The 18049-nt window shown below is 39.5% G+C and overlaps 1 protein-coding gene across 1 annotated transcript in view; it reads right to left on the reverse strand.

Moving 5' to 3' along the window:
- nsmfa (NMDA receptor synaptonuclear signaling and neuronal migration factor a) overlaps positions 1–18049 on the reverse strand; it is a 41663-nt gene that overhangs the window by 9362 nt on the left and 14252 nt on the right. The window contains 7 exon segments of the mRNA XM_056404348.1: positions 77–147; positions 1051–1084; positions 1289–1372; positions 2046–2176; positions 6048–6137; positions 8375–8427; positions 17430–17502. Coding sequence (XP_056260323.1) covers positions 77–147; positions 1051–1084; positions 1289–1372; positions 2046–2176; positions 6048–6137; positions 8375–8427; positions 17430–17502 — 536 coding nt within the window.

Below are 18049 nucleotides of genomic sequence, written 5' to 3' on the forward strand. Positions count from 1 at the left end.
ATAACCCCATCCCAAATAAACCCTATTCTACAAGGACTACACCATTATTTTTTTCCCTGGTCTCCTTGTTCCTCACCTGACAAAAGATGAGCATCCTCCAGAACTTGCTTCCTCTCCTGTAAGCTGTGAGCTTCTTCTCTATTTCCTCTGTGTGAGAGAGAAAGTTTTGGATTGATGTGAACGACAGGGACCAAAAATGAAGTGAGAGAGGAATATGGAAAGAACAAGTAGAACAATGTACAGAGAGACGGAGACATAAATGTGAACCGTGAACAAAAAGTAAATCTCATCTCTGGAGGGTGAGTTCAAGTAGAGGTGTAGTAGTAGACAACAGAGACACTAACAGAAGATGTAGTTTAAATTAAATTCAACTGTGAACTTGAGGCAGGAGGAAATGTCACAGCAAACTAAAACAAGTCATTGAAAGGCAGTAAAATGGAAAGCTGACATCTATGTGTAAATTATTCATTGGCCTTTATTTTCAATTACTCTGTGTGAACTTTATGCCATGCAGAGTTTGTTATGAACAACAGAGGATCATTTTCAGAATTATCAAAAGTTAAAGTCATATAAGCCAGCTCTGTTGTTGGAGATTTGAGATTTGCAGGTAAGATTTAGCCTCAAGCTGTCTTCCTGACCTTTAACTCCCACAGTACGAGTCAGAGTTCAGACTCCACTCCTCAGGCAAACTGCTTCACAGTTCAGCGTCATGACTAGAGGTGACAGATTTTCTTTTCCGAGGGGGGAGATGGTATCATCTTTTAATGCTCTAATATACTCTCTAATTTTTAATATTAAACAATGTGTCGATTATTACTTATTACTAGTTCAACTTTGTTTTCTTTATGTTTTCTTCATGACAACTCCCATTGCCATTTTCATGTCTTCCATTAATATAGCCATATTTGTATTTTAATAGCATATTCTTTACCTATTTTATTCAGTAGTCTAACTATTGTATGTTAATCACTTGTTGTTTTTATTGAAGAAAAGGAAATAGTAAAGGTATTTATAAATACAGGTGGAAAAGGCAGATCCAAGCCTACTCACCCAGAATATCATCAAAGGTTGCATGTTCATGGTCCTGAGGAAAAAGGCATTCACATAAAACATGATCATTTGATATTTTAAAATATGAAGACAGCAGAGAAACATATCTTTATAAGACGGCACATTTTTAAAAGAAACAAATTATATTCTTGGTTAGTCCATGTAGCTATAACCCTGAGACAGGGCTGCCATGTATTGTATTGTGTAGCATGTCTACGTTTCATTGTGTTTGACTCACGTAGAGGATGGGAATGATGGAGGGGTCATCCCTGCGGATTATAGTAGGAACATACTCCGCCTTGGGGACTTTAGAGGAGATCAGCTAAAGGTGAAGTAGACACAGAAGAGGTAGACGAAAGATTGGTTAAGTGGGATGTCAGGAAGATTGGGGAAAGAGAATGGCAGAGTTTCAGGAAAAAAAAAAAGCTAGAGGAAAGGGGAAAAGAGCAAACTATCACATCCTCATGCCTACAGGGGATAGAAGAGCTCTATATGATATTCACAGTACTAAGGTAGAAAATCCGCTAGATAGATTTCAGGTAATTCACCTGAATATCATGTTACAGTGCAAAAACTAAACCTATTTTAGCTCAGACCAGTCGTCAGTATTTAATCCTTAACATAGTTTCTAAAATGACTATTTTCGTTGTGCCTCATTCACTAAAGATGGGAAAAACTAATTGATTTGTACAATTTTCTTTGGGATTTTTTAAGTCTATACTTTTAAGTAATTTGAAGAATGTGATTGTTGTTCTTCATCATAAAATGTGTAAAACAATACTAAAGGTAAGGATAAAACATCGCTTTTGTTTATGAGTGTATATACATTGGGCTGAAATCACCTAGATTGCAAAGGATTTACTGTAACATCAAACTGTTAACTGGTAATTTCACAGATTACGGTTGATGAGTCCTGACTCCTCATCCGATGCCCCAATTACAGACATTTGCATTTGTGAAATAATCTGCAGATCAATGCGATCTCAATCTCCTACCATGATTTTGGGAGGTACAAAGTCGTCTCCCTCACAGGCGAGCCGCTCCATCTCTCTCTCCTCTTCCCAGTCTATGTTGTCGTCGAGGCCTCCTTCATCCAGGGTGCCACAGGAGGTCTGCAGGTCTCCGCCTAGGAGAGAATATGACGCACCAGTGAGGGAGAGGACTTGAGTTAATTGGGTGTGGGCTAAAGTGTTGGGATTGGAGTGGGAGGCAAGAAAGGTGACATAGAAAGAGAAGATATGGGAGTAAAGGGAGGATGTGTCCAAGAAGTGGGGAAAGGTGAGAGTAGAGGAGAGGAAAACAGATGGAGCTGTTAATAATGGTGGTGACAAGAAAATGACTGATGGAACAGGAGAAAGCAGAGACAGCTGGCAGGAGCAGAAAAAAGAATGACTGATAGTAAGTGTGGCAGCAGGATTTCTGGCATCAACCAGGGTACATTATGAAAACCTAACTGGGATCAGAGGGCAGCTATTGTAATAGGAGAAGGTGCTATATAGCATCAGGTCATGGTTCTCTGACATTTTATCATAATGTATATGACACACTGTATTTATGTCTTAAAAAGTTATAAAAATGATCAACTAATTAGTATCTCAGATTAATTAAACCAGCAGCTGATTTATTTCATACCTAGAGGAGGATTTAATCTTGTAATTGCTGTGTCTTTAATTCATGTAAAGGTATGACATTGTTGTTTCTTTTCCTAATAATGGAAACAGTGCCAACCATGAGGAAAGTTATTGTCAGTCCCTATACCTCTATACACTTATAATTTAAAAGTGATTGGACTTGCGTGTTGTTTTCCTACTGACTCTGGCTTCACCAGCTGCAGCTGTAAGTTCACGTCAAATGAGGAACAGACTGTGACAAAAAAGTCGACTCAACTTAATATCTCAAGTTAATTTAACTTGACCCGATTTTCAAAACTTACATTACTTACATTTCTAATTAGTTACAGCTGCAGGAAAACGCAGCTGTGACTAATAATATTAACGATGCTCACTGACATACTCAGCGTTACAATGACGACAGAACCACTGAAGAAGTGATTGACATTGAACCACCAAGAGATACACAATGGAAAGAAATGTGGCGCCTCAAAGCAGAGCCCAGACAATATTTTGTCGTGGCTTATATTATTGGACAGTTTTTGTGTCAGAAAACCTGTGTGGCTGAACTGAGACTACTTGTTTTTAATTCCTTAATTGCCATGGTGGTTGAGATGGTCGTGAGGGTGTGAACTGGTGGATATAAAAAGTCGAGCCCTCGAGCTTGTAGTTCATGTGGATTACGTCTGTGTCTGTTGTTTCCATGTTGCTGTGCCTTGTTGTTGTTGTTTTGTTGAATTAGTTTGACGTTCAGTTTGCCTTTTATCAATTACGTGTTTCGGCTAACAAACAACAGGTGTTTGCTAGCAATAGCTGCCAGCATTTCTTTGATCTTGTTCCGAGGGGTGTGATGCAGTTATTACTTCTTCTCTTCATTAATTATTTCACATGTTTCTGTAAATAGTTTTAATCCTTGTTAGGTTAAGTGCTTTCCCATCGAATGTTAATTAATTAAATCACCTTCTTTCAATACTGTAGTTTAATTACAATGTGATTTAAGGGCATGGAATAATTATAGCATTTATTATTGCTGTATACATGTGCTTTACCATGTATTATATACTTGTGTTGGAGTGTTAGATTGTGTTATTAATAAATCTCTATTTGTTCATATTTTTACCATTTCTGACACAGCCCATTCCTGCCTGTAAAATAGTCTTTTAGAAAGAAGCTACATTATGAAGCCATTCTCATATAACTAAATGTAAAGGATTGTTATAAAAATGTTTGTTCATGTTCTATGTGTGTAAAAAAAAAAAAAAAAAAAAAAAAAGATTGGCCAATATGTCATCAGAAGATTTTTAAACTCTCAAATAACTATGTTGGTATCTGCCTCAAAACTCCAGTGTCAGTAGCTCTAGCTCAAATACTTGGTCAATAGGTATCCTGTGCAATCTAATAAAACACTGTATGTACCCGTGGGGAAATAGCAGTTTGAAAAGGAGAATTGAAGAAGAACAATAGGTGAAAAAATGGAAATGACAAGCAAGACTAACAATTAATGTCACTCCTCCAGAGAACAATACCTTTCCCTGAGGAAAGAGGGAGACTGAGGTGTCAACCACACCATTAGACTGTCATCAACAGTTCATTTATCTTTCATCACACTCTGATACACAGAAACACTGACGATGGAAGTGAAAAAAAACATAAAACCACAAACTCAGACATTGACATAGACAAACAGCACATGCAAACAGTGTGTGCTCGAAGCCTTTTAGAAACACTGAGACGCGCCTCACACAGATCCTCGCAATAACATTTGCACCAGCGGACACACTCGGACCGGGACACACACTCCAGTTTGGAAGACATACTCACAGAAAGAGAGAGCATCACAAAGTTGAAGAAAGACCCACGGTCAGAGGGAGACAGATGGACAGGGTCAGAGTCAACAGCAGAGACAGTCAATTTGTACGTGTGATTGTGTTTCATGTGCAAGTGTCCGCAGATTTTCAGTGTTAGTTGTTCTTGACTCGTCTTACCCGGGAACTGAGCTGTGAAACTGTGACGACAAAATGTCACCTCTGCGCAACAGAGAAGTATGCAGTACATACAGTACAGGGTTCTGTGATATCATGTGTCCTATTTGGGATGTGTCTGTAAGGTTGCAGACAGAATGGCAAACACTATGAAAACTTTCAAGTAACTAAATCACCACTTGAAGACATTATTAACAGGTTGTGTCAGTCGCTTTCTAGTCTTGAATCTTGTGAGAAGTAGCCTAATTGCGGTTGAATAAGTGCAGTGAAATTAGCAATATCACAATAGAAAAGTATAAGTCATATTAGCAGTGAGATGTATATCAAAATTAAAGGCGTGCATAATTGTAAAAAAAAGTGTTTTTTGTTTAGGGGAAAAACTGCTGCAGTTCTGATATGTAGTGGAATAAAAGTAGTGAATAGACTGCAAGTACCTCAAAATTGTACTTCCATGTACAAAGTTAGTTTACCCTTTGCAGTTGTCAGTATTTGTCACTCTTTACACTGTACTTCCCTGTACAAGATGTTGTTTTTTTATTTTTTGATTGACCTTGATGAGGAGCATTGAAACAGTGGCATCATTTCAGCTATACCGTTAATCCTGCTCATGCTCGTACATCAAACTGTTGATTCCTTGCCCGTTCTTTTTGGCTGACGAATGCCGCTAAGTGGCTTTCGACTCCGTATGAGCCACCTGTGTATGGAATTAATTAATGACAAAAGCACTGAGTGAGCACAGAGCAAAGTCGAGCTGTAATCAATCTGCCTGTCAAGATGTGAGGGAACAAAGGGACACGTCAGTAATTTATAACTCCACAAATTGAACACAGTTCAAAATGTGCTCCCACAGTTCTCACTGCAGCCGATCTGGCAGGTCATAAACACTTGAGAACATGAGAAGACCCTTCAGCCATTTTTGATAGACATCTTAAACAGGACATTTTTTTGTATGTGGCAGTGTGGGTGACGTTTAGTTTACATAAGTGTCAGTTGACCACATTTGGAAGTATTGTGACGTTACTTAACAGGTGGGGTCTTACAGGTTCAGGTCAGCGTGAGTGTGCATGTTAGGAATGCAAGCTAAGGTTAGCAAGCAAAAAAGTCTTGCTCACATTTACTAATGAAATTCCTCTTGCAAATTTGAAACATTACTTTCACAAGGTTACCCTTGCATGCTCTAAAAACTTGTTCTGTCCTTGTTCACTTAAAAGCACATTAATGAACATACATATACTGTACTATTGTAAATGTGGTTTGGTTACTTGAGAGTTAAAAGCCTTAATTTGCCCCGTTTTTGTCTAGCCACTGCAGTTTTAAGAAACTATGTGTGTCAGCATCTGCGTGGTTGTGTGTGTGTCCGTGCCTGTGTGTGTCCATGCACGTGCGTGAGTCTGTGTTAACTCACTCTCTCTGGGTTCATGAGGAGAGTCAGTCTTGACAGGGGTGGGGTCACTCCAGGAACGGCTGAAACTCTTCGATCTACGCTCAGCGAACGCTAGTGCAGGCGGGGGGAGAGATAGTCACTCACACACACTCGCACACACACACACACCAACAAGCCCGCAAACTGGCTGTTTCCTCTGTACACTCACCACCTAAAACACATATGAGTGCAAAGGCGGATGCAGCTACAAGTTCACAAATATAGTGTACGTACAGTGCCATCCCTCCTCTGCACAAATACACAACAACAAATGCCTGCATATACAAACTGTCCAACAAACACACACGTACAGTACGCTAACAATCCTATATCTTAAACATATAAAACATCCTGCTGCTTATTCCTTTCTATATGATCATCAGTATGGATTTAAAAAGACTGCGCTCATTTCACAGACCCACTGAGCTACAACTCATCGATTAAAATCAGCTCTGCTTTGGACAGTAGTCATTGTGCTCTTAGAATATTTTTATCCACTTTAAAGTATTTGACACAGTTAATCAACACTGTCCCTCAAGGCGCCATATTTTTTTGGCCTCTGTAGTTTCTTGCCGCTGTATCCTCCCTAATGCTTCTCTGTTCATTTTGCTGCTGACACCAACTTGTTCTATTCAAGTACAAATTTCCCTGTAGAAATAACCTCTGTAATCATATGAAAACATTATGTTCTATTGTGTGATCTCATCATCACCAGTACTCTGTGATATATACTGTTTGATTTATACTATATAGTCAGGACTGGATTCATATGGGGTTTTAATTCCCTCAGACTTGATTTGGCCCAGTTTCATTTCATAGCATTCATCTGACTCCCAGCAGCTGCATCCATCATTTCTGTCATTTTCGTGGGCGTGGCCATGTCCAGTTGATGAAGGATGGCGCTTGTCAAGCACAAAGGGGAGCAGCATTATTTGGACTTCTGCGCATGTGCATTGTGAATAATCCTGGGATCTTTAACGGATGACTAGCTATGACTCGGCTTCCACCATTCTGAGATCAGTTCTGATATTGCAGACATTATTATACACATGCGCAGATGCTTGTGGAAACTGTATTTTATAGTGTTAGTGTTAGGAGGTATCGATAGCAAGTAAATGAGCTAGTTGGTTCAGCTCTTCAGCTCTGCTTGTTTGATCTGTAGAAGTCGCCGCAGGCCACTGGACTTCACTGATGTGTGAAACACTGCAGCCTTGCCACCAAATTCTGTGACCATGAGGGGAATGTCATTTCACCCAAAGCTATGCAGAGATGCAACAAGAATGTATAATTTGAAGAGGAAATTAGCTCCAGGAGAACAAGTTCCTCCTCACAGCAGGGGTCTGTCTGAGAAGTGGAACAACTTGACATTACGGTCAGCATCAACAAGACTTTGGATTTTAGTAAATGTCTACATTGCAAAAATCTGCCAGGGTACACATTTGGGGAGTTGGTCTATGCAGTGATAGGTGACATATTTGCATTTTAATTGGGCTCAGGGTCGTCAGGGTCAAAACAAAATCTACTTCTGCTTGTGTCCGACTCTCATCTTGAAGTAACAACCTCGGTTTTCAAATTCAAAATAATGCAATGTCTGTTTTGCTAAACTTTTATACACCTGACAGAATCATAGGCCATTTTTACTCACATTTCCAATCTGACTTCATAGTTCTGGTCTGGAGAATAATGACTTTGACAAAAATTCACAAATTCACAAGTGATTTTCATTGCAAAAGGTCAAGTACCATATATCTGTTTAAAGAAACGGAGCTTTTCAAGATTGGTCACCTGGAGTGTTCTGTTCTCATATAACCCAGAGCGTTCCTGCTGATGTGTTATAGATGTGCAGTGACACTCACACAGACACACACTTCTCCATCAATAACCAATCATCACTTTGCTATTTTAGTGTCCTTGTCTTTAAACTTTTAAAATGAACCCAACAAAACCCCCAAAAAACATTCAAAGCAATGCAACAGCAAAAGACCAACTACAGCTTACACACCCGTACACTACGCACACACATGCGCACACACACATGCACAGACCCGTATCGCTGGCTTGTCAAACACACTGATAAACATAGAATCCTTGAGGAAATACCACAGAGCGTTACAAAATCCCAGCAAAGCAGCAGCACTCGGTGCCACACACACATGCCAATAACACACAAGAGAACAGAAAAAGAAAACACGGATGATGGCGGTGTGAACAACATCAGTCAGTTTTAGCAAACACATCAACCATACACACACACACACACACACACACACACACACACACACACACACAAACACTCATATCTGACTCACTCTGTGCTTTAATCCTTCTGCTGCCCACCATACGGAGATGCTTCCGGAAGTTCCTGTGGGTGGAGATATCAAAGTGGAGGAGGGATAACCGCGGACAGAGGAAGAACCAAAGTGTAAAGAGGAGAAAGAGGAAGGAGGGAGGGGTGGGTGGGAAATAAAGTCAGGCAAGACAAAAAGAGAGGAGTTTAGTGTCAAGCTTCTATTTCTACAATGTTGAAAAGGAGGTAATTATAGGTAAATATACACATTTCCGTGTGAATGTGAGTGGAAAATACTGGTCACAGGGGTGGTGTGGGTATCATGTATCACAATACAAAAATATCTTGTTTCATCGGATCATATGGTGTACATTTCTGAAATTCATTCATGTAACAACAGGCAAAGGGAAACCCTGGTATTGTGTTTAGTTTTTGTGCTCTGAGCCACACCAGAGGCCAAGTAAGAGGGAGTTTCTTTTGCCAAACTGGTACACATTAGTTTGTTTATTTATTTTTCCAAGCAGATGAGTTTTTGCTTTATTGATGGTGTCTGTGGTAGACGCAGTGTCATTTGGCTAACGAGTCCAAGCCTGATTGATTTCATTTATATGAGTCTAGAGCCTGGAGCCCTCAGATTGGATTACTAGAGAACAGTGAATAAGATATACAGTATATACTGAGTGAGACAAGTGAAACCAACACATCAGCCCAATATCCTTTGAAATTACATCCATATTGACAAATCCTCTCCTCATGATTTATATCCAGTGCCTTGCCTCACGGGAAGCAGTGTGTCTTTTATGTAGCAAGGTGAAATGTTAAAGGATGGAGGATAAAACGTACAATAGCTGCCAAGCAGGGATATTGTAGAAGGGAAGAATTTTACATTGTCATTGAACGTAATGCAGGATTTTGCAGTCTGGCAATAGTGTTGGCAATATACACAGATACTGGTACATCTGTGACATTATCAGCCAGTAACAAAGGTCAGGCTCTGTTTGAATCCATTATTAGTTACCTGATTGTACATGAATTTTCCGGTCTTGATTTAAGGAAAAACCTTTGGATCCACAAACCAAGCTTTTTCTTATCTTAATTATTCAAATGTAGCGGTAGAGAATCTAGACTATATTTCGGTGAGGATAATCATTGGCTAATGAGGCTCTGAAAGGAGAATATTTTTCTGTTGACATCCATATTCAGAATGCAGAACGACAGAACGAGATTGTATCTGCTAGAGATCAATTTTATGCTGCTGTCAGCAGTGTTTTACTCATTTATCAGATTCATCTCAGGGACTGTTCCTCAGAATTTACACTACTAAATGTGCAAAAACTTAAACTGTTATGTACAACATACTATTTAGTCAAAGACAATGATACAACAATGATAATTTTTTTCTTAATAAACCTCTTTGCAAACATGTCACAGAGCTATGTATTTGTAGTCTGTAGGTAATTGGACATAAAGGCTTTGCATTACCATGTTACACCCGGAATCCATTTAGTGTGTTTAATACCAACAAACCAATAGGGTTTGTATAGTTCTTTCTCTGTGACTTGCTGCTAGTCCTGACATGATGTTCTATGCAAGAGCCCCAGATAAACATCCTTTCATCTCTCTGCCTCCCTCCCATGTCACATCTACACACTGAAGTGGTTCACCAAGCTACCAGTCTGTACTCATGATTAATGATCTCTGCGTGTGTGTGTGTGTGTGTGTGTGTGTGTGTGTGTGTGTGTGTGTGTGTGTGTGTGTGTGTGTGTGTGTGTGTGTGTGTGTGTGTGTGTGTGTGTGTGTGTGTGTGTGCGTGCGCGTGTGCGCACATATGGTTTATCCGGCGGTAAAGAAGCGCATAAATACAGAAGCAACATAAAAGAAAGAAAATAGTCTTTGGAGTCTATTTGTCCTTGGTTTACCCCCATAAAGATTTCAATAGTACAAGGATTAACGTGCAACATCAAACAATGAATTTCACTGCTAATTCTGAGCAAAACTAATTGTATCATCACAATACATGACTAAAAAAAATTAGCAAAAATAGCACTATTAATTACAAATGAGCAACATCACAGTTACTTACTTTATACTTTGATAAAGAGATCTTAAACACACACTTGAATACACTGACTGCCCTGTGCTTAAACCTTAGCTGCCCACAGTGGAGAGGTGTGGAGACTGTTAATGAGATTTAGACAGAGAGAGAACATGTGAGGAAAAACCATGTCCACCTCCATCTAAAGACAGTCTGACAGGCCCCCCCCCCTTCTGCTTCAGCGCTCTCTGTAACTCATTTCCATCTATTTTTTGCTTTACCTATTTACATGTTCCATATTTTATTCTTGTATTGGCACATTTACTACAGCCTACTCCTGTTCCATCTGCTATTTCTACTATGGCCTTACCACTATAATACAATTTCAATTAAGTGAACTATCCCCTAAATTATTAATAAGATGAAATAGGGATTAATATTCTAAAGGTGATATTTACAGCCATCTTTAATATTCTCAACAGCTTTATTTGAATAGGAAAAAAACATGATCACACCTGCATTGTTTCTGTTCCTCTGCTACCTTACAAGTCATTTGCTCCTGTTTTTGCTCCTTTCACTCTTCATGTGTGTCTTACTGTCTCTTCCTTTTCCTCTTACTTTTAATGAAGTGGAGACTCTGTCTTAGTCCTCCACGTTTCTTTAATAATGTCTTACTTCTTGCCTTGGGTTTTGTATACTTTGTGAATTTGGAAGTAGTACTCACAACACATGTAATTCTCTGTATAAATATGTTTGGTTAGCAATTGTATTTCTGGCCAGGAACTGATTATAGTGATGCAGTCAATGCTCAGTTTGAGCAGGTATGAGAAAGCATCTCTTCCCTGATAAAGAGGACACTGAGTGATGCATTTAGAAAAAAAATACAATAAGACGAACTGCATGTGCGGCAGCAGCTAGACTGGCAGATCAGTTTGAGAGGCATTACCTATAGAAACCCAGACTTCAAAAAATCCTGAGAAAAGAACCAGATTGTTCAGCAATAGTAATGCATGATAAAAAGGAAAGTGAACATTTCACATCAAAGAGTTCAGAGAAAATCTGCTTTTTGATGATGAAACGCACTCTGAGATAACAGGCGGTGATTAAGAGCCCTGCTGAAATGGCTCTTTTACTTTTTCTTTGGGTTTTGGTGTTGTTTATAACTATAGTTAAACTTGTCTTCATTATTATTTCGGATTTACACACAGTGGAAAACCGAGTACATTAAGTCCACCAATGCAAACGGAGTCTTATCTGTGAGGGAATGAGGATCATCCTCTGTCTTCACTTGACAGATGCCCAGTCTGCAGACTGCTACTGTATGAAAGAAATAATTTCCGCACAGCTATGTGGCTTTGACCATGTCTATATTAATGCAGATACCTTGTAAACTTTGTGTTTCATCCACACCAGCGTTTTTAGTGCTTCCCTAACGTTGGCCATCTAGAAATGGCACAAAATACAAAAGCTTTGTGCCTTCTGAAAAGACATTTGACCAGGAATGCATCATATATTGTATCATCAAGAAATCTCTGCTCTTATTTGTAATTTCCCTGATCCATATACTGGAACACAAGACCATGGTGTTTTTTTTTTTTTTTTACTGGTCTTTCTCTTTAATGTGTTTTTAAGTGGTCAAACACTAAGCTTATTGAGGATAAAAGACCATAATGGAATGCATTTTGCCTTGAGATAGACGTGGCCTTAGCCTGATTAGATATAATCTTTCTTAAAGAGATGGTTTTGGGTCAGTGCCGGAGGTTTTCCAGTGGATCTCAGTACAAGGAGGCACGACTATTCCTAAAAGTTTGTTCTTCTGTTTTTTTCCCCCAAAGGTTCATATTTTGAGTAACACGCGACATTAATAATGTTGACGCTGCAGTTGGATGACACTGAGATGCCAAAGGAAATGAGATGTACTGCATGTTGTCACATCGACCATCTGCCTCTGTGTGACAGGACATCTGGGCCTGAGTGGGATGGTTTCTGAATTCGTCACTGATGTCATTACTACAAGTGTTACAGAATCTCACTCTGTGTTTCCAATGGCTTCGTTTGTACAGATTGGGTGTGACTTATCAACCAATATGAGCACAGTTATCTTTTTTTTTTTTTTTTTTTTTTAAAGCTTTTTTAACTATCCGTACAGTATGTACCCATTTTGATCTTTGTCAGTTTTGTCTAGGAGTAAAAATCCACTTCACCGTGGTTGGCAGTACAAATCTGCCCTAGAAATTGGGGCACTGTAGCAGGGTATCGAGTAAGCAGATCCTTTTCACTCCTATTGAATGCTGCTGACGTCCTCACACCTTCAAGTGCCACGTTCTGATTCTTTGGCTTAGTCAGATTAGACACGGCTGTAAATAAGTGACGACGGAGCTGTAGCCAGAAACGAGCTTGAACTGCCGTCAAGCAAAGCACAGCCTGGCAGGGGACGCTTCGTACCTCTGGATGACTTCTGCCGAATCCTGCTCCCTCTCTCTCCTTTTTCTCTGCACAAATCCCCGGAAAGCCCTGCCAGGACGTGGCACAGTATTAAAGGGATGAGAGAGGGAGAATGCTGGCGTAGCGAGGGGTAGGACAGTGCAGGGAAGCTGATGCCAGGGCTTTTAGCTGCAGGGTTATTTGGCTGTGAAGGGGGAGGCTGTTGTAGGTAGGCAGCAGCTAGCTTTGACTTATAAAGACCAGAAAGTCAAATCACATCACCAGCTCAAATCGTCTTTTCTGTTCATCCCTGCAACAAATGTGCCACTCTGCATGTGAAATAATCCATTTTACAATAGAAACCTATGATCTCATGACCTAATGTGTCTTTTCAGTCGTTCCACTTGAGTTGTAAGTCTTAAAGGGATAGTGTGTTTTTGGGGAATTTTTATAATTCTTCATCCTTTCCCAGAATCGGTCATGGATACTTGTTTTATATCCTCGCGTTGAGCTCAAAGATATGTTGAGTTGTGAGCTTACACTAGCTTAATTTAGCATCTGGAGGTCTGTGGGCTCAATTAGGAGCTCCACTCTAAAACGTGCATATTCTCCAATGCTGTGGGTTTGATACATCCGATTGACAGCCTGGTGTTCAGTTTTCATGGATACGTACATAAAGCTAGAATCCACTTGCAAGATGTAAATGGCAAAGAGGGCAAAGTTGTTGCCCCCCATTCATTCCAGTCAGCCACTGTCAAACTTGCCAGAAGAAAGTGATTCCACTGGGTTCATGCTGGACCTTCATGTGTCAAAGTACAAACATGGTGTGAAATGCATCACTTTCAACGCGTGGTGATGTCTTTAGCAGACTTCACTGTCGTTAACCCAGGATTGTTGGTGTGACCCAACAATCCTGTGAAGCTGATTAATATTTGTCCATTAACAGAGGCAGAGCTAGAGATAGAGCATCTCCAACCATAGTAACATAATGATAATGATTTGTGTCTTCAGCGATACCCCACAGTGGGTACTTAGACTCTAAATAATATAGAGTAAAAATAGCTAGTAAAATTCCCCCAAAACAACATTTCCCTATAATGAAAAAAAAGATCTTATTCTGTATTTTTCTCAGTTTGAACAAATCCCATAAAAAGACCAAAACCAATGCATTAGTTCATCTATCAAAACTTCCCTTCCCAGTCTGTGGCACTTAGCCTCAAGCCCTGTTGTGCGAACTGAAGGCATGCATTTTTAAAAACTTGTCACAAATATAGTTTCAGCTTCAGAAAAGTTTACATAAGCACCTGAGACAGCAGGGCTTCATAGCCTATATGAATGACCAAAGTAAGTATTCAAACAAGAGTAAATAGTGCATTACAGTACCTTTTCTCATCATAATGGAAGAAGATGTTACCCAGAGTAATGGCATGGCTCATTGATGCAGCCTGTGTTGAATACTTTAGTTATGCCAGCAGTGTGACTGTAGCAGGTGATGTCAGTCGTCTAGTCTGCCAGTACAAATTTGAATTTGTTCTTTTGGTTTGTGACCAAATAACTTCAATATTAATGATGAACTAAGGCAACAAACATCAATAAACATGGTCAACATTGTACCTGCTGAATATCAGCTTAGTTAGCCATAGCATTGTCATTATGGGTATGTTGTGCTAGCGTTAGCTCATATCACTGTTGTGCATAAGTACAGTAAAGTGGTCTCTCAGTGTTGTTCTACAATAGTGGAGCTCTATGGCACAGAGGAATGAGCTCTATCAGGTTATGGCTACACAGACAAAACTTGTCAGTAGGTTCAATTCATTGTTGGTTTGGTCTTTCTGTGATTTGATTTGACTACATTAAGAACAAATATAGAATATCACCAGACTAATCCCTTAATGATTGTAAATAAAATTTGAATAAGCCCCAAAACTTTATTTTGAGCTAGTAGGCAGTGGTTAGCTCTGTCAACAGAATAAAGAGAACTTGGAAACCATCAGGTTTGAAGAGCAGCTAGGGTTAGCTGAGTTTAGTTAGGCAAGGTGTGGTTGGAGCAGGGGGTGTGCAGTATGAAATGTCAAGGTTTGGCTTGGCGATACACTAGTAGTGTTATCAATGTTAGCATTCATCTGATTGCTCAACCAACTATACAGAAGTTAGCGATTTGCATGCAACAAATTTCATATACTGCATACGTATCTACCAAGGTTTCATCAGACTTATTGAATAGATGGCTGAAAACTGACTGATAACTGATTTCATTTTAACTACAGCTGATAAAATAGTTTTACCAGAGGCCACCAAGGATCACATGTTGGCACTATAAATACTTGCTTTTGATAAATCCCTCCAGAGCCACAGTCAGTGCCAAACATGGCTAAAGTCAGCCAGCACAGATTTAGTGATAATTAGTGCTGTCTGTGGAGTGAGATTAGAGCACAAACATGACTGCCACAAAAATCTTAAAGGGCCAAACTATTTATTGCTGTGTTCGCCGTATTGTGTGTGTGTGTGTGTGTGTGTGTGTGTGTGTGTGTGTGTGTGTGTGTGTGTGTGTGTGTGTGTGTGTGTGTGTGTGTGTGTGTGTGTGCGCGTGTGTGTGTTTGTAAAAGCCACCTTGTGAGGACCTTGGAAGGCATTTTTGGTAAGTGAGGACATTTTGTGGGACATTTGAAGGCTAAGATTTCATTTTAGGGTTAAGGTTACAATTGGGTTTAGGTCAGGGTTAGGGTTAGGCATTCGATTGTTTGGGTAAAGGGCTAGAGAATACATGATGTTAATGATTGTCCCATATAAGTGTGTGTGTGTGTGTGTGTGTGTGTGTGTCAAACTGACAGAGGGGCTAGCTGGATGTGAGCTGACAGGGTTTAGGCCAGCCAACACACAGACGGACATTTTCCTGACTTGAGCTTGGCAGACTTGCTCAGCTGCAGTGGATTACACTGGAATTTATCCCTGATGTTTCATGAACATCCTGTCACTCAATTTTTCCCCCTTTTTTTATTTTTATTTTTTTACTTGAATTTAAGACATTATTTGTGCTGAGTAAGCTTCTACCTGAGCCATAACTGTCAATCAGAAAATGATTCTTGAAAAACATACTTTTCTTTCAAACACAGGTTTTACGATATCAGTAAGAGCATTATATTTGCAGTCGTGGTTAGTATAAGCCAGCAGAAAAGACAAGTTGCAACTTCTTGCAAACAACTCACAATTACCTATCCATCCACACACAAACACATATACACAGACCTCTATACTGTAAAGTCCCTTTATCTGTCTTGCTGTGATTAGTGTGTCTTCTGCTGTTACTCAAACACCCAGCCCAAGGATGAAGGTTAAATGGTAGACATTAAGTTAAGGGACAGCAGTTATGGACAAGAGGTAAGCGAGCTAAGAAAAAAAAGAGAAAGCAGGCAGGGAAAAATACTCACGATATCCTGTTTGAGTGTCCCAAGATTAATTACCATGGAAGAAGACAGAGAGAGAAAAAAACACAGTTTAGACACCAGTGTGCAATGAGTCCAAGAAACTGTGAGGAAGGAACTGGCAGAGGCGTAATGAGACAGGGTGTGTCGTTCTGTGACCTCCATGAATAAATGTAAACTCATAACATCACATAATTGTTCCTGCTCTGTGCGTCTTTAATGAGCCAAATGAACATCCGCTTTTATATTGACCGAGTCTGACTTTGCGCTCTGAACATTGTCTAACAAACATCTAAGACAAGATGAAAGGTGAAAGGGCAAATTTTACATTTAAAAAGGGATCAAACGAAAATGAAAGTCAGGCAGAAACCGATTGGAGGAGACTGCTGGAGAGTGTACGTTTTGATGTGAAGTGGTTGTGACAGTTTAGATACGTCTTACAGCTGCTCAGGTCGCAATCATGCTCACAAGCACTTTTATACCAAAGCACACACTCATATTCACACTCACATACAGAGACATACTCTGTCTTATGTGTATAAGACTTGATTTTGCTTGTTTTAGCCCATGAGTTACAAACTGCATCTATTTGACATTAATGCCATGCAATTTCAAGTGTATATTTTTGGGTTTGATTACTAATTAGGGAATAATTGGTTACGCAAAATCAACTTGCAGATACTTGAAACTTGTCAACTTAGCACTGTGTTTGAATTACAAATTTAATGGAAAATCAAATGTTAATGTTAAACAGTCAAACTTGGATGTTGTGGAAGTGATGATGACAAATTGTCAAAAGTGTCAAATGGTCCTTCAATCCACCAACAAGAACTGCTTTCAAAACAAATTCTGCTTTCCCATGCATCGATTGTTTAACCAAAAAGAAAATTCACACAATATTCACTTTGATGGTCTGTCCTCCTTGAGCAAGCCTTAAGGGTTTTTTTTTATTTTTTTTTATGGCTTACTGAACTGAAAATCAATAGCTTTCTGGAAGGGAGGAAATCGATCTAAAAACCTATAGTGAATGTTTGGCGATGATATAAAGAATGCAATTTACAGTTAATGGTCTAAAACATGCAAAAGCACGGGTATGGTCCATTTAGTTTGATTGTGGACACAGAAGTCTGACCTGTCATACACCATTAATGTGACTGTGTGCCTGTATGTATGTTTGTGTATATGTAAGGTTGGACACTCACGCCTGCATGGTCGTTGTGGCAGTTTGAAAGGAGAACATGTTTTCCTTGGGGAACCAGTTGGTGTCCTCTGCAATCAGAGAGAAAAAGTTGTTGAAACCAAGGTTAAGTGAAGGGAAAATATCTGCCATATTGGCATATGTCCTAATAAAGAAATATGAAAGCACAAAACCGACTTCACAGTCCACTGCTCCACAAATGGAGAGAGGGAGACACACAGGAAGAGACAGCAGAGGAGAAAGACGGGGAGACGAAGAGTCAGAACTACAGACCACCACGTCACATCCAACATCAAACCCTCAATCCCCACCAGACCGGAGAAGATATAGATTTGAAAAAGTGTGTCAAAACAATTAAATGTAATTCAAGCTCACCTTTAAGGTATGTTTTATCTATGTGTGAGTGATTTTAATTGGACTGATTTATTACAGTAAAGTAACTTAAAATGAAAAACTACATTTCTTAGTTATTCCTCAATAAATGTTTACTGAAGGTTGAATCAGAATCTGGTTTATTGCCAAGTAGGTTTTACAACGTACAAGGAATTTGCCTTGGTGTTTTGGTGCATATCAATAACAATAAACGTGGAAGGAAGTTTGTTTTTGTTTTTTTTTCAC

This window comes from Seriola aureovittata, chromosome 18 (assembly GCF_021018895.1).
Source record: "Seriola aureovittata isolate HTS-2021-v1 ecotype China chromosome 18, ASM2101889v1, whole genome shotgun sequence".
Taxonomy (NCBI): domain Eukaryota; kingdom Metazoa; phylum Chordata; class Actinopteri; order Carangiformes; family Carangidae; genus Seriola; species Seriola aureovittata.